A 20273-nucleotide genomic window follows, 5' to 3' on the forward strand; every position below is an offset into this window, starting at 1 on the left:
GATCATGAGAGATTTGGCTAGAAGTTTCTTTCCTCGTCTGATTGTCTGAGATGAAAAATAGAAAAGGGGTATAAATTGGTATGTGATTGAGTCTTCACGAGGTTCATTGTGTTGAATTGGTGACTCGGTTTGTTCTACACTTAATGGTACATCGTCACGTCTTGGATTGATACATTTATAGGTTTCTTTCTTCTTGTCTGAGATGGAATATAGAATACGAGTCTAAAACCTTATGGTTGTCTTCCTCACGAGATTCATCATCGTGTTGAACTGGTGACTCCGTGATCTTGAATCCTTGATTTACCAACTCTGTAATGCACTCGATAGTCCATGGTCGGATCTCGGATGCTGCCCAGATCTTGCTATCTGTCCCAGAGATGATCTTTAGTACTTGTGCTAGATGGGGCATTTCCTCCGAGTCGTAGAACAGATCTGACATCAAAATCAGGTCAAACTCCCCCAACTCATTTGCTTGACTTGCCAATTCGTTCGAGCCCCACACGAGTTCCCTTACTTCCACTCGATCTCCAAGTCCATTGGCATCTACATTCTCCAACAGCCCAAGAAGCAATGGCTTTACGTCGGTAAGTACAACACGATTAGCACCAAGTAAAGCTGCCGTCAAGCCAGGGAGTCCAGCCCCAGCGCCAAGCTCAATCACGTTCTTCTGCCGGAAGTCGAAGTCCAATAGCTTGCACTGAGTTGCCATCCACTCGGCTAGGACGAAGGCCGAGTTCCAGACCCAGGAACCGGTGAGCACTCTTCCAGTTGTGGAATCATAGAGGTCGTCAAGCTCATGGATTACAATGTTTCTATCACTGATTTGAAACTCTTTTACAACCATAGTAATCCCTTTCTTCGCTTCTTCCTTTGTTACCTCAATTTTCTTTGAGCCTTACTGTTTTTATATGACAAACCACCGTTTGAATCTCCAATACAAAAAAAAAGTCCTCTTTTTAAAGAATCAAATGCCATTCTCTCCTTTTGGAGAGTATTTTGTAGGAATAAGATACCTCAAAGTTGGAGGGAAAAGACAAGGGCAAGAGGATTGAATCTGCCTCTTCCATTTTAGATATGGCAAATTTGTTTCCTTTATTCCTTTGGTGACTGTGCACACATTATCCTCTTCCCATATTAGATTTATTACTATAGTACAAAACTGCTTTTAAGAATATTAATAAGGAGGATAGCAACTTTTTGTAAATAATTACAAATATAGCAAAATATATGTGGCGTACGCAATTGCTATTAATAGATTATTATTGATAGATTTTGAGAATCAAATCTAAATTTTATCATATTTGTAGATTCTTTTGTATTGTGTTATACCTACAAATATTTTGGATTTGATTGTTATATTTTCAATCGTTTCAATTTATGATATTACAAGACTTTAGAATTGAGGGAGAATATGCTTAGAGAGGTGGACGGTTCAAGGGAGAAGCTTTTGGAGTTATTTCACTTTATGCAAAAGCATCATATTTTACTTTGGGAATTTCTTCGATATTTCGCTTCCATGACTTGTTTGTTTTCAAAATTTCAAGATTCTTCAACGAGGGAATGTATTAGATATGAAAAATCATCCTCATTTTGGTTATAGATGAAAATTTTGATACCTTAGAACATATTCTGTCATGTTTCTTTACTTTTATGAAGGTGAGGATAAGTATTCTTCTATTTAGCCTCTCATGATGCTTTTCTAAATACATTACCAATATATATATATATATTAGACATACCAAAATGGTGGAAAAAAACACAATGTACACTTGTTAAATTTTCTTGAAATATAGTCTCTCCTTTTCTTCTTTAGGTCTTGAAATATAGTAGTAACAAAGTATTTTGGTTTAGAGATAAAAATATGTTGCTGAGCAATTAATAATTAACAAGTAGATTAATCAATTTAAAGTTCGATACTAATTTGCTATTTTTTCCAAATAAGGTGCTTAGGTGAGAATTGCAATTATGGAAGAAAAATGTTCGTTGTTGAAACTATATGAAAATAAAAGTATATCACCATGAGCCTCCACAAGGAAGCAGAAACACCACGGTCATCGCCAAAGAGAAGTCTAATGAGTGGCGATCGCCACAAGTCATGTAATACACTAAGAGTTTAGTCCTTAACCAACCTTTTAGTAGTTTGCTTGTTTGTGCAATGTTAATATAGCTTTGATATGATAACATTGCTTGAGATAAGTAGTTAGTTATACGTAACAACCCGTTTGTTCCAACACTTTAAGGCGTGACTAATTGTGAACTAAGTTTTACTTACACATACATTGCTTTCATTTTAGTTGTGGCCGCATTTATCCCATTCAAAACATAATAAAACAAACATAACATCAAAAATAAGCCTAACGTTCCATAATCATAGTGAAATTTAGGGTCCACTTCTAAGTCTATAATCAAAACCTATATTTTGATTGAACAACAAAAGTGTATTATTATTGTTACCATTATCAATATCATTGTTATTACAGTAAAAGAACAATGAAAATCAGTATTAGTATCATGAAAATGTCACAATAATGATTAGATCTAATCGACAACGGTGACAGTAATTGACACATTTTCACAACTCTTACTAATTTTCATAATTCTTTTATTATAATAATAGTCCCAAATAATAACGCCAACCATATAAGAAGACGACTGATTTTCATAAATCTAATCACATTTATAAATGAGACTTCTGACAATTGATCTACCGATAAAATTTCATAATAAGTACACCACTTTTCATTATGAAAAGTACATAATCAAACACTCCACTAGTGAGAACTCAAAAGAACATCCTTTTGTTCCTTTCTTAGAAGAATCCTTTTGTTCTTATCAACATTATTACACTGATTGTTCAATAGTAGGCCAATTCCCATGCAAATTCAAGGCGTTAAAAAAATAGTAAAACAAAGAGTAGAGAAAGTAAGGAAGAAAGCAAAAAGGTTGATTACAAATGGAAATGAAAGAGTTAGAAGTGGAAAGGGAGTGCTCTCATTAAGATTAACTATACATATCACTATGATTATATCAGCAAAAGTGATCTTTTATTTCTTTTAATATATATATATATATATATATATTATATAAATACAGAATTATTTTCATAATTACATGAAGAACAATCACGAGAAGGAAAAACTGCAGTAGCCGATGAGATTTAAGAGGAAAAAAAAAAGGATGAAAGAATAATAATATTACATACCATGGTTTTCATGCAAAACCAATTGTAACTTTCTGCAGCGAATTGGGTTGGTTGACCTTCCTTCTTGGACAACAATAATCTGATCAAAATTAATTAGCAGTTTTTACCCGATGGATATGGCAATGTGCTCGATCACTTGGGTTCTAGACAATACTCGTGCCACGTGTGCTTGTCATAACTTGGAATGTAGTCTCCATGGACATCCACCTTCAAAAGCCTGCTCCAGTACATCTTCCATCCGCTTCGCTAGTAATATCTAAAAATATGAAGAAAACTAAGTGAAAACATCACCTTGCAAATCTTAGGAACGTTTAGTTTTTAGTTTGGAGTTTTTAAAAATTGAGCCGAACAACATCTCCGTATCCAAATTTTTTGTTTTGTCATCTATATTGGTACGGATTTTTTTTTTTTATACACCAAACACGGTCTTAATAATCAGAAAAGTACCATTAATCTTCTTACCTCCAAACTAGCAAGCACGCCCGAAGGAACTTCCACTAAATCTTTCAAATTTCTCTCTGGCAGAATAACTCTCTTTATCCCATAACGATGTGCAGCTAATATCTGCAAGATAATCTCACTTGCATTATAACATGAATGCTTCGTATAAACAAGGTTAAATTACAAATTTAGTTTCTAAACTTTTAAATTTGTGTAAAAAAAGTTGCAATATATACTTTAATTTAATGTCTAGTGTTTATGTTTAATAAATAAACGAAAGTTTTAAAATCAAATATCAAAGTTTAGCGATTAAATTTATAATTTTTGGAGTTTTTGAACCAAATAAAAATAAACTAAACATTAAAGGAATAAATTTGTAAACGTATAAACATTCATTAAAAATCAAATACATACCTTGTCCTTGATGCCACCAACAGGAAGAACAAGACCCCTCAGAGTCATTTCTCCTGTCATTGCAGTATCAGCCCTAACCCTCTTCTGTCCGAACAATGAGACGAGGGCAGTTACAAGAGTCACACCAGCTGAAGGCCCATCCTTAGGCACCGCACCAGCAGGAAAATGTATATGAATATCACGACCCTCCAAAAGGTTAGATTCACAAGCTGATGCAAGTTTCAGATCGGTTGCCCTTGCTCGCACCTGTAATCACGCAACAGTGAAGAGGTTGAACATTGTTGAGATAAAATTATATCCATGAAAACACTTGAAAGATGAATAAGGTACCCACCCAGGTAAGGGCTATCTGAGCTGATTCTTTAATGACGTCACCAAGCTGGCCGGTGAGATGCAATTCTCCCTTCCCGGACATCGCTGTGGCCTCCACAAACTGAACCTCTCCCCCAACGGCAGTCCAAACCAATCCAACAGATATGCCAGGTGATATAACCCGCTCGGCTGCCTCTCTATCATCAAACCTAGGAGGCTGCATTGCAGTAACAACCGAAAAGAATTAAAATATGTGGAAGAGAGAAGAAGGATAAGAAAAAGTTTCTATTTTGGGAGTTCAATTATATGTCAACAAAAACGATAAAGATATGGTCACAGAGTCGCTCAAAGGTCAACTACTACTCATTTAGCTCAACAGCACTAAATTTTGAATTGAATTGAATATCTAAGTTAGAGCAGAAACATTCATTAACCGGTAGAAAAGAGCCTAGCATGTCTACTGGTGAAGCAGAAAAAAACTGGAAATGACAATTAGTTCATTCACCATGGACTTGACAAATACGCCTGTAATAGTTTCAAGTAATAGGCACATATCTAACAACACGTGCAAGAAGGAGACATGGATTATTACCCCAAGCACTTTTTCAAGCATAGCCTCGTCAACAACCAATGGAGAGGCTATCCTCAATGGGTTCGGTATCTCATGATCCGCTCCAATTGGGATGACCTCCATATCTACTTCAGCTCCATCAGAAAGTCTGTTTTCCAACAGAGGAGAGGAAACCTGATGCACGTCTTTATTCAATGGGACAGTTTGATCTCTTTCCACAACTCTAACAGCAGCAGCACGAGCCAATGCAGCCAAATTCCTTTCAAGATTTCGTACACCAGCCTCTCTAGTGTATCTTTGAACCACAAGTTTAACCATAGCCTGTCACAACAAACAGGTTCTTATAAATTGCGTTCAAATATAATGAGAATCAGTAAATTCTATATCAGATATGAAACTGCACAGCATTGATCCTGCATGCCGCTAAAAAATAGAAAGAACCCCATTTTTTAGATGAAGACAGATAATTACACTTGCTGTAGGATCACGTGAAACAAACAAGCCTAAGAAATTATTATTATTATTATTAGGAAAAAAACAGATATTCTTTTTGATGAAGAAAATACTACAAGAGAAATAAAAGCAGCCTGGGTGAAGACAGAAATAACAGTAACAAAATTCCACCCGCCCCCCAAATGTTACAAATATCTTGAAAATCTTCAAACATTCAGACCATGAATAGTACAAAGGTGCATGGATTTCTCATGATTATACAGCATCAGATGCATGCCTAGCCTGAGATGATGAGAGAAATACTGGAAAGCAGTAAAATTGGAACTGGGAAGTACCCAGAAGTAAGACTTATGAGAGAGCAAAGACAACGGTTCTATAGACTATTTATAGTTGCAGTAAACATTTTAGAGGATACAATATTTCTTAGAGGATACATACTATTGCAATAGGCTCCTGATCATAAATATAAACTCGTACAGGAAGAGGGAAAGGGGAGACATGGAATAATGAACATGGTAATTATGCAAAGATAGTGTGTGGTTTGTGGGGGAGGGTAGGAATCGATTCACAGGGTAGGAAAATGACAGTCCAAGTAGGAACGATAAGAAAAGAGCGAGGAAGAGATAATCAATATACTCTTGAAACGTATTCCAGTTTGTATTTGCTCTGATCTCAATGAGAAGGATATTTTGATTCACATCATAATAATAGAACAATTAATTGTAATCATCACATTAAGAGTTGACTACCTCTGGAATTTGAAGAAATTCAGCACTTAGCCCATGCTGTTCCAAAACTCGTGGAATCAAATGGTGCATTGCAATCTTAAGTTTTTCCTCTGGTGTGTATCCGGGCAGCTCAATGACTTCCATCCTATCTAGAAGAGGAGGAGGTATAGGCTGCATTCTGTTAGCAGTGGCCACAAAGACGACCTTTGAAAGGTCAAACGGGACGTTCAAATAACTATTGATGATTAGTTAAGGAATCACTACGAGTACCCCGAGGATAAAGAAGCAGTTTTAGGATTTGAAACAACACGAAGTGTTATATACATAGAAATATTAGATGCAATGTGTGAATGGGAGTAGTAGATGCCAACACCAATTATACATTTAACCAGCACAAACCCCAACATAAAGGGAAAAAATGCTAAATCTATACACAATATTCCTACAAAAAAAGAAAAAGAAAAAAAAACACCATAACTGCAACCCACTCAATTATTTCAACCTCATTCTCAATAAGTAACATATTTCTTTCCAACCATGAAACGTAGACATTCAAACATATTTAGTTCCTGAAGCACCTTCTATTTCTTTCCACCCATTCACAAAAACAAATTTCACAAACAGAAGAACAAGAGTTGATGTCGAGAGTGGCATTTCAGGGACACTAATGTTTTGATCTATTGGAAACCATATAAATAACCCTTTCCTTCATCCTTCACTTCGTGAATACATACAAAAGCTTAACACCAAAGCAAGCTCTATAACCAAAATGCGGGCAGTTTACAAATAAAGAAAAAACAATAACCATTAGATTAGGATACTGATCACTGAACTTTTTGTTCTGTTCAGGGTCAAGAACCTCCAGTAGAGCTGAAGCTGGATCACCCCGCACATCAGAACCTGTCTTGTCAATCTCATCTAATAGCATGACTGGGTTGCAAACAGATACTCTCTGTAGAATATCAAAGAAGAAAGTTCAAGGAAGGGAAGGGTAGATAAAGCATCAAACTAAGGAAGCCAAGTGATGTAAAAAAGTTCCAATCAACTGCAATTAGATGAGAGGAATAACAACAAAAAAATTCCTATGCCTTCCTAACCATAACTCACAAAGGCTTCTTACCATTGATAAGCATCTTAACCTTCTTGAAAGGAAAAACACCCATACACCAACGTTCATAAGGGGATAAGGAAAACTGATACTAGATAAAAATGGATTTAAAAAGAAGCATCAAACACTATAAACAATGATCACCAAAACAATATTTTAATCTACCAAGAATCTGCTGCAAACAAACACCGAAGCTTTGGCTAAGTAATTCTGAAAGAGCAATTAAAATTTGGACCAAAAAGAGAGGAGAAGACTACCTTTAGTCCATCAATAAGACGCCCTGGCATGCTTCCGATGTAGGTCCTCCTATGTCCTCTAATATCAGCCTCATCTTTAACACCACCCAGGGATATACGTACAAATTTTCTGCCCAGAGCAGCAGCAATAGATGATGCCAAAGATGTCTTTCCCACACCTGGTGGCCCTACAAAGCACAGCACAGGCCCTCTTGCATCTGGCTTAAGCTGAAAACATTGAACGGAGTCATATAATACCACATTTGAACTAAAATATGAAGATACCGAGTTGGAAAATTTTTATAAGACAAGTTACCTTCCGAACAGCAAGATATTCAATAATTCGTTGCTTGACCTTGACCAAACCATAATGGTCGCTGTCAAGACGTTCCTTTGCGGCTTTCAAGTCTAATTCGTTTTCTTCAGTAGCCTTCTTCCATGGAAGGTCAGCAAGAAGCTCAAGGTAAACTCGCAAGCTGTTATACCCAGGTTGTTGAGGTTGCATTTTTTTAAGGCTCCTGTGAAGGTTATAGAGTTCAAGGTCTAAAATTAGCCGACACGTTAAAATCAAATCCGATCACATAAAAGTCAGATCTGATCAGCTAGAAGAGTTTTCCAACAACGATATAGTATGTCAAAATCAAAGATGCGCCAATGTCATTGATAATTTCCTCTAAAGCATTAATTTTTCTAGCAAGTGTTCAAGGTTGATTGTGCATGTTTGATCTTGTGTATAGCAACACAAACCTACTTCCTAGTGTACTCGTCCATATAATCTTTTCTTTGGCCTCTACTGGTGGCATCGTTTGCTCCAGATAAGGACATCATTTTGAAAGATATTGAGTTGATAATTCCATTATAATATTTTAAGATATTGTGTTAATATTAAAGAGCTTGGAGAGGTAAAATATCCCCTCCACAGCAGCTATCAGTTAGTCAACACAATAATACTTAACAAAGTAACTTCAAGCTAATAATATAACAGCTAGTGAATTGGGTCACAATAATAAGAATAGGCCATTATACAGATTTCAGCATCCCCCAAAGGATTAGATATAAACACCATTTGAACAATTAGAAAAAAACAAAACAAAAAAGAAAAAATATTATTTCACTATTTTTTCCTCAGTGGTTTGCTACTGCTAGCTTACTATGATAACAAATGAATACATTTTCTGCACAAAAAAATCCTACAAGAGAAAATATTATTTCACTATTTTTTCCTCAGTGGTTTGCTACTGCTAGCTTACTATGATAACAAATGAATACATTTTCTGCACAAAAGAATTCTACACTATATATCTTTCTTAGAAAGTCAAACCTCAACTCCCTCTGAGCATGCTTCCAGATATTAGCAGGCATTTCAGCACTTTGCATCTTTCTTTCTAGGGCAACCAAATCATCTTCATCGTCGTCATCACCAAGCTCCTCCTTTATGGCCCTCATCTACACATTATGCAATAAATGAGAAGGGTCTGGTGGTATTGAACAAATAGTATTACCAACCATCCACCAAATCACATGGTGAAACCTGACCTCTGTCAGAGGTGCTTTTCCATAACAACAGATATCTCAGGAAAATATGAAATTGTTCTCAACAATAAGAACAGTAAATTAGATTATTTGAGAATGACCATATATTGGATCAAACAAGTAATCAATACCACAATCAATTTGTATTCGATGAACATATCAATTACAATAAAGTAATAAAATCAGCTAAAAGTGTTAAGGAGGTTAACAAATTATTAGAAACGATCATTAGTTGGTCCTAATGTAGAAATGATATGCATCATATATCTGAATAATGCTATAGAATTCAACATAAAAGGTTGTTAGGAGTTCAAAAAAAAAGTCTTATATTGGTTAGGGGAGGAAGTGATCATGGGTATATAAGTGAGGACAATTTCCATAGGTATGAGGTCTTTTAGGTAGTACCAAAAGCAAAGCCATGAAGGTTTATGTCCAAAGCGGAGAATATCACATAATTGTGTAGACATGTGGAGGTCTGTAACCCTTACCAAAGGTAATTAATAACGTGAAAGGTAAAAACATATGCATGAATAGCTAAAATAGTAGGTTGACAGCCATGCAACATACTTATGAATTTTTGCGATTGCATATAGTAACATGGCATTGGACATGACACCGTTGATAAAGCATCAAACAAATGCCTAACCTTTCATCTTTAGGTGATAATCAATACAAACTCAGCAAGACTGTAAAATAACAAAAATCTGGGACATATTGTGATGTTCCTAATGTCTGACTACATATAAACTATACTCGCTGAATGCCGTGAGAATGCTAACCTGCTGACGCAAAAGGAATTCTTTCTGTGATTTTGATAACTGTCCTTCTACTTTCTGCGTAATCTTCTCTGCTACACGTATCGACTGTTGCAAGTTAATAACAACATGACTTCACAAGAAGAAAAGGGAATATTCAGGTGAACTTTTATTACCATCAACTACTTGATACAAAACTTGCCTGTAAATGCCGGTCAACTAACTCCATTGCTTTTGAAAGCCTTACTCTTAAATCAACTGAATCCAGCATAGATAGTTGCTCTTCAAAACTCATCTCAAAACTCGCAACAAATATGTCAGCCAGTTTATGAACTGGAACCGTCTCCAAAAGAACTTTTGTCCGTCCTCCAGTTTTTTGTTTCTAGAAGCGGAAAAATGTGTGAATTACTGTTCCAAAGGATGACTTAGATATGCATAGTAGTAACAGAAATGATGAAAATTGAAAGGACACAATTTTAAAAGAGAGGAATACATATAATCAAAAAAGGTAAAATTTTCATTTGATAAAGAAACAAAATTTTCCATTGAACCAGTTACAAACAAAGAAACAGCAACTAAGAACTTCTTTCAAGAGAAGTTAAAAAACTCCCCATACATATTTAAACCAAAAAATAAGCATGACTTTAGAAGAGTATTTACAAAAGAACTTGAGACTGCATTCCAGTAACTTTCAACTAGACCCGCCCTATCACTTTGCTCCAATGACTTCCCTTCAAAGAACATTTTGTTTTTTCCCCATTCCGATTATGACATGAGTCATAAAATCCTGGCTTTGCTTTTAAATTTCAGCTCTCAAAGTAACAGAAAGTGTTACCCACTAACCGCTTATCAAAGCCCAAGAAACACTAAAGATTGTGATAGTATGGGTCTAACATTCACTAATATAAGAACAGAAATTCATGACTTTCCTATGCTGTAAAACAAAAAAAACAGGTTGAAAGATAGACTTATGAGAGGACATTTCTTGTATAACCTATTTACAATATTTAAACCCCACCCAACGAACAAACCAAACTAAATTATAAGCTTTTCCAGGACATCTTGATTACAAACAGCCTTTAACCACACCCTGTTAACTTTGGGCAAAATAGAACCAGCATTCAGTAAAGAGTTAAAAAGAAATATAGCCCTTGAATCTGTCTTCCATTTACTGTCTCAAGAAGAAAAAGAAACAACTTCAATAGTCTCATCATCTCTAACAAAAAGTAAATTGTTCGTTGAATACAGTTGTAGGAATAACTAGTTGGATTGTTTCAACAAAAAGTTAGCAATAGTCCGGTTTGAAAGAATATTAGCATTAGGAATAGTCTTGCCTCTAGGCACCATACAAACTGACCACAAAATTAATGATTCCATATCTTTCTTTCATGAAACACACCATTTTTCAATATCCTCAATAAAGATAATAACCATGTAACAGAACAAAAGAGATCGCATCACCGGGTACCTGTTCAAGAACGGATATAAGCTCCATTGCAGTAGCTTTGAATTGTCGAGATAATGAAATAAAGTCTGGATCTTGCTCCACTTGCTCCATCTCTAATTATGATGAGAAAGAAGTAAGCAACATCAGCAGATGAGTTCAAAAGGCAAACATATTTGTTTAATCCAAACTCAAAAAGTCTATATGGAAAACCTCTTCCAAAGAAAAGCACATGATAAAGCCAAGAAAAAAAAAGCAAGTTTCAGGGACTGTACACTAGAACCCAGAACACTCAACGTGTTAATTATTTGCTTTACAACCTCCTCCTGACAATGAACCACATTAATCATACTCTTGTCTTTTTTTTTTTATGGATAAAGAAACATTTCATTGATAAATGATAAAAGCGAAAAAACCCAAAACACCTATAGGTGATTATGATGGAATCCGATATCAACACACGTATGTAATAGAATGAATGATGAACTTTATTGCTTATCAAATGAATTAGTTACAATATAGGAAACTGAATTGAAGAATATCTTCAATTCGTAAACTCTCCCACTAAAATCCGTAACCTATCTCTCAAGGTTGAATAGAATGATTCACTCAAATCTTGCCTGCTGATCTCTTCTTCTAATGCCCTATTTATAACTTCCTATTCTACCAGTGGTCCCCACTTCTATTAGTTACATTTCAACTGACTTCTCTAACTAACTTTGTAACTACTTACTCTTCTTCCTTGTGCTATACTGATGAATTACCGGTGGTCTATCAGATTACAGGAGAGATCTCCAATATATACCAGATTATATATAGAAATATATATATCTATATTATAGGAATACCAGAGTATATATACACTGCAGATCCATAGATATGGATCTAAACATTAGTAATGCATTCAAGGCAGTAAATTCTTCAGATCCATATATAAAGATTCAACATTTACACGCATACGCACTAAAATTACACTTTCATCAAGTTTTTGGTTCCAAATTGAAATACCGAAACTTTTAAACTCATTATGACATCAAATCTCCAATTTTTTTCTTACAAGTTATACTAAATGAAACTTATGTAGCCTCTCGACTGCTATAGGCTTAAAACAGGCTATCTAACAGAGAAGCACTTTGACAATTAAAGAAGTGTCCAATTAATTGGCTACAGTGTTAATGTTCATTTAGCAGTTGATGAATAAATTTCCAGCATGTTTATTTATTATGTCAAGGTTGCTTGTAATCAAAAGCCCTTAGGCAAGAAAAACTACACACCATCCTTGGGCTTTTGATTTAAATGCAGTGCGTGTGCATGAGTGTGTGTGGTTGTTTACTATTTCTAATGCAATTTCCCTTCTTTAACTTGTGAGATTCAAATTCTAACACCAAAATGATTTCAAAAAGTCAAGATCCCAAATTCTAAATCAAGCTTTAAGCTTTAGGATTTTATACTTGATATTTAGAAAGTAGCAGTTATACAAAAATAAGAATAAAGTTCACTTCACTGTATACCCTTGTATTGTGTTAATCTAATTCATTATATGCCCTTGTAATGTGTTAAGTCCTTGAGCTTTAGATAAAATTTACATCAAAACCAGACAGTTCTGCAAACCAAGACCCTGGATTCTGTTCTTGTGTCATAGAGTAAAGGATATCAGAACCAAAAAATAAATGTTGTGTGAGACCGACATCTTTGCTATAAATACAATAGAAAAGCAGTGTCACCTAAAAGCGATTTAAGCTTCAACATGAATTGCAGAAACTGAAAGGGAGCAAAAAAAAAACCTAAAATTTCCGCTAACGATGAAAATGATTAAAAAAGTTACATCCTTCCACCAATTCACAGCATACAAAAATGCACTAAACCACCAACCTGCCTTTGTCATTTCTGAAGGTGATATTCGTGCAGTATAATATGTTCCTCTGGTGCTAAGTTCCTGAACAGTAAATCTACATAAACCTTCTAAAATAACAGTATATGTCACTCTTCCACTCGGTTTCTCCACTCCTCTAGACAGCTGCAAGGCACGAGCAGCAACACCCCTGATAGAAAGAATTTTAGACAACCAGCATCTCAACTATTACCCCATCTTTCATTTTGCAATATTACACATACAGAATGCCAAAATTGTGTAATGTGGAGAAAGATATCCAATCCAATGAGAAAAATTTTCAAGAGAAAAGAACTTATTCTCCTATCTTATGTTTAAACAGAAACAACTAAATTATGAAATGACAAAATACAAATAGACATTATACCTTGAATGCCATTGAATGACTTCCTGATGATTTTTCCCATCTACTCTTTGTGAGTCGGAGGTTCCAGATTGAACCCTCGAGCTACGATCTCCAGAATCACTTCCCACACCTAACCATTATAATTATTTCCAAAGCAGTTTAATAACTCATTCCTCGGCATGCCATAATCAAGCAATAAAAACAGATCATACAAACAAAAAATTCCTCATACAATATGATTTCCAACCAAAATGCAGCCACCCAGGCCTACATGATTCATAAAAGAATCCGCAACTTGACTACCTTGAGATAACACAGGGACAATTGCCGGTGCATCAGCATCATCTCGAACTGGAAGAATACCAATCAATCCCTTCTCTTCTCGCTGCCACAACTCTTGCTCCACCAATTTCACGCTGCGTCCATAGTAAAACATTTTTCAAGTCAACCTTTAGTCAACTTCCATAAAATGTAAACAATTTCACAACAAAAGAATCAAAGTAGGACCGATAACATCAGATTTTCAAAGTAAAGAAAATAGCTCAAGAATTCAAAAAGTTCAAACTAAGCTCCAACTTTAACTATGAACTAATTATCAAAAGATACAGACAAAAGTCAAACACAAACAAAATTCTCCCACGATATGCCGTACAGACGAAAAAAAAACAGAAAAAATTGACCAGAATCAAATTCCAGTTCACACAAATCCCTCAATCTCATTTCAACAAGAATCCAAATACTGATATCAATGGAGTTAAGTGATGATCCAAAGTACCAGGAGAAAAAAAAGGTCAAAACCGCTCAAAAACAAAACCAAACCAATCAGAGTTTAAACAACATCATGATTACTGAAATCATCCATCGCCGGAACAACAAAAAGAAAAATAGAGCTGCAATCAGTAGCATTTGTTAAGACATACCTGCTGGATGAAGTGCATCGAATCCGAATAATGGCGCCTGGTAAAAGAACCTTGTTTCTGAAAGGAAGAATTCCGAGTCGACTCGGTAACTCAACCGATTCCACCATGATTGCAATTTGATGAAGGAGAAGAAGAAGAAGAAGAAGAAGAAGAAGAAGAGAGAGAAAATCGAAGTTTACAAAATCAAAGAAACGAAGAAAGAGAGAGAGAGAGAGAGAGCGAGACGTGTGTGGCAATGGTGGGAAGATGGGGAAGTCGGGGGGTTGATCAAAACGACGACGTTGGGATTTGCAAAAGCATTCTGAATCTCTTTTGATTCAGTTTTTTTTTTTTTTTTTCTTTTTCTTCGTCTCGTCGAATTATTTAAAATGAGTTGGTTTTGTAGAAAAGTCCCTTAAGATTTACGTAATTTGATTTTCACCTCGGTTTGTTTTGGAAATTTCTTTGAGGGACCCCACAAAAAGAAAGACACAGACACACAATGACAATATCTTGTTGATAAGGCGGTTGTGGAGTTTTGGATCAAACTCCAACTTCAATGCTGCCCTCACCTTTCATTCATTGTTATTAGGTCCATAAGTAACCTATCCGTACATTTTCGGTTTTAGGCCACCTTTGGCTACGGGTGACGGTGCGTACTATTAGCTATTAGGAGTGATATAGAAAACCAAATAATAAATTAGTGTTTTTTCTATTATTATTATTATTATATAGTATGCATGTTTTTTTTATATATATATATTTAAAATAGTGTATAAAAATATCAAATAGCAATATTAAAAAGAAATAGATATAACTTTAAGGGTGAGTAATAATAAAATTTTGGAAGAAAAAATAAATTTGCCAAGAATCGAGAATCAAACCAATAATAAGTCAATTTAAATAAACCAACTCGTGGGTTTTGTTTCTTATTGTACATTGCATTGGTTTGGATTCTTTATATGTAATCATTTGATTTGGTTTGGTCTTTTTAGCTCTAAACCCAACAAAATCAAACTAACTATCACTCTTAGTAAACAATGTAGGTCTAAAGATTGAGTCAAGTGATCAAAATAATTATAATTTGATTGTAATAATTGTTTATATTTACTTTAGTGCGTATGTTAAGTAATACTATTTTAGACTTGAAAGTCTATATATTAATGTTATTATTTAATTTGGATAACTTAAAGTATAAGGAAGGGAATAATTTGTTGGTTTGTTGAAGAAAGAGGAAGGAGGAGAATATTAATGATTAGTGGATTTGGATAATATGATATTCCATATTGGAAATTTCATGACATTTTCTCGGACTTTAATTAAAGGAATAAATAAATAACGTGAAGCAGGTGGGAGCCGCCGTGTGTTTGGCTCTTCGGTTCATATTCATACCTCCGTAGAATATGGTCTAAGACTTTTGGGGGTGATTATGTGGCAGTCAGTGGAGTTGCTGACATACAAACTCTTACATCACTGTTTAACCCGTACATTTTTCGACTTTTAAATGCTTCAAATTTAATCCATGTTTTAAAGGAATTTTTTAAATTTTTAATTTTTAAATTAATTAAATGTTTTATTTTGTACTTTGAGTGTAATTTTTATACCATCAAAATTCATTTTTTATTATAAAAATTATTATGTTTGAGACTGATTTAATTATTTTGTAATTTATTTTTAAAGTGCGTTTAAAAAAAATAGCAAAAAGAATTATGATAATGGGGTTCATATCTCTATATTTTCTAAATTGCAAATTTAAAAGTGGATAGTCGTCTGATATATCTAATTACTTGTCATATTTGTAATATGCAAAAAAAAAAAAAAAGAGAGGTACTATAGGTTTTTTTTCCTTCTAACTTTTTGTTGTCATCTGATGCAATTTTTCTGCTTTTAATAGTTTTAGTGAAAAATAATAGTTAATTTAGTCGAGAGAAAATCGATTTTTAAGCATGTCCACTTTATTCTCTTGTTTTACTCCGTTTTTTCATTTTTCTATAAACTAAACGAGTGTACAACATGAACTCGACTCAATTAACACCTATTTATACTAAAAAATAAGAGGTTTCAAGTTCAAATCTTCCACCCTTAAGTTGCATTATAATTTTTTTTTAAATGTATATATATGTGTGTGTGAAATAACTGATTTTAATATATTCTTTTAACCCTTAAAAAATCAACATCTAAACCTAAATTGCGAATACGATGGCCATAGTTTCTATTTTCTAATTTATCATCATAGTTTAAAGAGTTGCATTTTAGATGTACGTATCACTGATATACTAACATTCTTTCGTCGAGCAATAATTAGGTGTATAAAATGCTTTCGTACAATATTTTTTAAAGTTTAAAAATACATTAAATATATATTTTTTAAATTTAAAGAATTAAATACAAACAATATTAAGAGATTAAAGACCAAACATATAATATAATTTTTGTTTAGTCTTGCGTTTATATGATATTTTAATGTACTTTTCCAAGTTTGGGGAACAATTATTTTAAAATTACTTCAAACAACCTCTCTGTCATAATTTTCTAACACACTTTTCAAAGCCTACTTTGGAAAAAACATCTCAATCAAATGTATCTATTAATATAATTTTCTTGTTTGTATCTCTTTTTCTAGAAATTAGTAAATATATGTATAGAAATTATATATATGAAGACAATATTGGCAACTTGTACGTGTGTGTCAATTATTTGGTTCTCTAAAGTTGACTTGGATAAGCCTTTGTATGTGTAAACATGTGTATGATTAATTATATATACCTACTTAGCTTTTGTACTATTCCTCTTAATAAATTAAAAAGACAATTTTACTTCTATGATTTATTTGAAAACTTTTCTAAGTTAGGTGGATTGGTTTTCTACTATTGAATTAAATAAAAATTTATACATCCAATTTCGAGCTGAGATGCATATAAATTTAGAAGGAATAAAACATGTTTTCGGTTTTATAGTTCTAATAAAAAAATTAATCAAATCCACCATAAATACGAAGTTTGGGTTGAGTTATCTCCTGATTTGAATTGGGTTAGGTTCAAATAAACGATAATTTATTGGTTAGGTTGGTTCACGAGTTTACCTAAAATAATTCGAAATTAATATAATTATATGTGTACGATCTAATAACAATACTAGAGGTGAATATAGGTGTCTACCAATTTTGACTCTGAAATTCTCGTTAATGTAAATGTGACGATTGAACTTGAATTTGAATTTAAGAAAATAATCAAGTAATCAGTTTAAGTTAATAGTTAATTATATCGCAATTATGCAAAGCAACAAATCAATCTAACATCGTAAAATTTAGAAAATAAACTATGTGAAAAAATAAAAGGAAGTTAGAGAAAAGAAGACATGAAAATTTATAGTGGTTTGATATTTAACCTATATGACCATTTTATTCTTTGACTTGTACGAAGAAAAGATAAAATCTATCCAACTATTTTTTTTAACCAATTTATTTTTTTCACAACCCAAGGTTTTACTCGTGCCTAAACACAAAACCTAGTGAAAATTGTTTTTTTTTTTAAATCATCTTTAGATCGGTAAATTCGCAAGTTTAGATTTACGATACTATGACAAATTTTCTCTCAAGTGTTATAATTGTAAATAAAACCCATCTCTTTCTCCTTTTTATTTTCATCTTTTCAACCATCCATGGTTGGTCCACCATCCACCACCCATCACTCGTCAATGTCACATTAGATTTCTCATTCAAATCTTCTTTTAGATACGATTTATTTGTTTAATATCAAATTTGAGCGATTCAAAGTGTGTTTTAAAATCGTATCTCTCCAAGTAGACATTTTAAAACACTTAAATCATTCGTAAATAAACGTTTGTTATCATTAAAACATATAGTATGATTGAAATACATCAAACTAACAAAATATATATATATATGACACTATGAGAACAATTTTTTTATAACATAAATTTAAATTGATTTTATGGTCTTATTGCAGTATGTGAAAATAACTAAACAAAAATTTTGACTTACTAAATTGTTACTTTTTCTCAAACGAAAATTTAAATAATGGGATAGAGTAACATACACCAAGACAATCCATTTTATAGTTGTGTTAGGTTTTGTTGATTATTTAATAAAGACCGTTTGAGTTGAAAAAAATACAACTTAGATGACTGGGTGTTTAGAAGGTGTATCTACCCAACTCACAAACACGTACTCCTACTTCCTATGTTTACATACAGCGGTATAGTTTCACAGACAAATGTCATTTCTCACAAAGTTTTTTTTTTTTTTTCAAAATGTACTACTTTTTCTAATTGTCAACTTTTTTCCGTTTTCAATATAAATAATATATATTTATTTTCCATTTTTTTTATAATTTTCACTTGATCGACATTTACCCAAATATTTACAATGTACATTTAAATTTTATATTACTTTTAGGAAAAAAAAAAAGTTGTCAGTTATAGTATAATTAAGTCGTAATCAACGTTTGATTAACTAATTATAACAATGTCCATCAATTTTCATAAACTTTAATGAAATCTTTTATCAATGTTTCCATACATATGCTTTTTCATTCATCCTCCTAATATTCATAATTTACTATGATCACTAAAACGTTAAAGTAAATCTACCTCCGTTTGAAAAAATGTCTTGGATTACTAAGACATATATGTGACTATATATATTAGGGGATGAATGAGAAAATATATTTTTCACTAAAATTAAGGACTCTGTAGAAAGTGCAAAGATTAAGTTGTTATTTTTGCTTTGTAGTTCATCTAATTCGGAAAAGTGTTCCCATTCATGTGAAATCATTCGTACCAGGTTTATTTCGGGTGTTCACAATATGACACAAACTCAAGATAAGATGATAAAATTGGTTGATGATCTTATATATCATCTTCTCTACTACAAAAATTGGATCTAATAAGCTGTGAAAATGCGCGGTCTAGTTCGTGATGTAGCCATATTAATTACATCTAAGGATTAAAAAATGTGTATATGAAGTTAGGTGAAAAACACAAATGAAATGGAAGTAGTTGAATAGCATGGTAATTACACTACAAATCTTGTATATATAAATACATTATTAAGGTGTAATTAACTGACACTTCAACTACTTCTAATTCATTTTACTTTTTCCAAATAACTCGATATGCACAATTTTTCATCCTTAGATGCAATTGATATGATAACCTCACGAACTAGGTTGTGATGTTTCACCATATTAGATCCAATCTTTTTTGAAGCAGAGAAGACAGTATAAAACCATTGATCAATAAACCCTACGATAATCACTTTGCATATATGAAGCAAAACTCAAAGTAATTCAAACAAGTAAACCCTTCCTTAACCTAATTTACGAAAATCCTCAAATTAAAGCCAAAGCAAACCAACGTAATTCTCGTACCAAAAAACGCCAAATTAACATAAAATCTCTAAATCACAATTTCACAACTCACTTTAAATAAACATATCACAACTCATGCAAAATAATGTTCCTTCATCCCAAATCACCTCAAAACTCCCAACATGAACGATCCAAGCTAAGTAAGTTTAATAAGCTCGACACCAGCTTCCTTGTTGGATGGTAGCACCAACCTCTTCAAAGCCTCAAATTCCAACCTTTTACCACTAAAACAATATGAAATTGCAATATTTAAACTAATCATCAAACTGAACCAAAATATTTACAAAATGTAAAATATTTTCTTATCGATTATACGTAAATATTTTAATCCAGTTTTGCAATTTACAACTTTTTCTAATAATAATAATAATAATAATAATAATAATAATAATATAAATAACAAAAGAGACATGTGGATATATAAATTAAATAGTACCTACCACATGTATGGATTTATGAAAATGATATGCTCCTATCTCTTGCAAATGTTATCCAACCCTTATCCATTATCATCTAATTTATTTTTCATTCATATTCATAGCCTTTTATT

At 33.1% G+C, this 20273-nt stretch overlaps 2 protein-coding genes across 3 annotated transcripts; both read right to left on the minus strand.

The window, feature by feature from the left end:
- Positions 1-51: 51 nt before the first annotated feature.
- On the minus strand, positions 52-1054 carry LOC103490817 (uncharacterized). Its single transcript, XM_008450523.3, has one exon. The coding sequence runs from the start codon at positions 842-844 to the stop codon at positions 176-178; it is 669 nt and encodes a 222-aa protein (XP_008448745.2). The 5' UTR covers positions 845-1054; the 3' UTR covers positions 52-175.
- A 1914-nt stretch (positions 1055-2968) lies between these two features.
- On the minus strand, positions 2969-14682 carry LOC103490820 (lon protease homolog 2, peroxisomal). 2 transcript variants are annotated; one of them, XM_008450526.3, is made up of 17 exons: positions 14355-14682; positions 13738-13850; positions 13456-13564; positions 13070-13239; positions 11222-11313; positions 9956-10135; positions 9778-9861; positions 8787-8911; positions 7782-7983; positions 7487-7693; positions 6943-7073; positions 6143-6356; positions 4962-5261; positions 4392-4586; positions 4058-4303; positions 3665-3766; positions 2969-3458 (listed from the first exon to the last, which is right to left on the minus strand). In XM_008450526.3, exons 1-17 carry the CDS (start codon positions 14459-14461, stop codon positions 3375-3377), a joined length of 2661 nt encoding a protein of 886 aa, XP_008448748.2. In that variant the 5' UTR covers positions 14462-14682; the 3' UTR covers positions 2969-3374. The 2 variants fall into 2 exon arrangements, with proteins under 2 accessions (XP_008448748.2, XP_008448749.2); XM_008450527.3 differs by lacking the exons at positions 13456-13564; positions 13738-13850; positions 14355-14682 and having other exon boundaries at positions 13074-13222.
- Between the last annotated feature and the right edge of the window lie 5591 nt (positions 14683-20273).

Source organism: Cucumis melo, chromosome 6 (assembly GCF_025177605.1).
Source record: "Cucumis melo cultivar AY chromosome 6, USDA_Cmelo_AY_1.0, whole genome shotgun sequence".
Lineage (NCBI taxonomy): Eukaryota > Viridiplantae > Streptophyta > Magnoliopsida > Cucurbitales > Cucurbitaceae > Cucumis > Cucumis melo.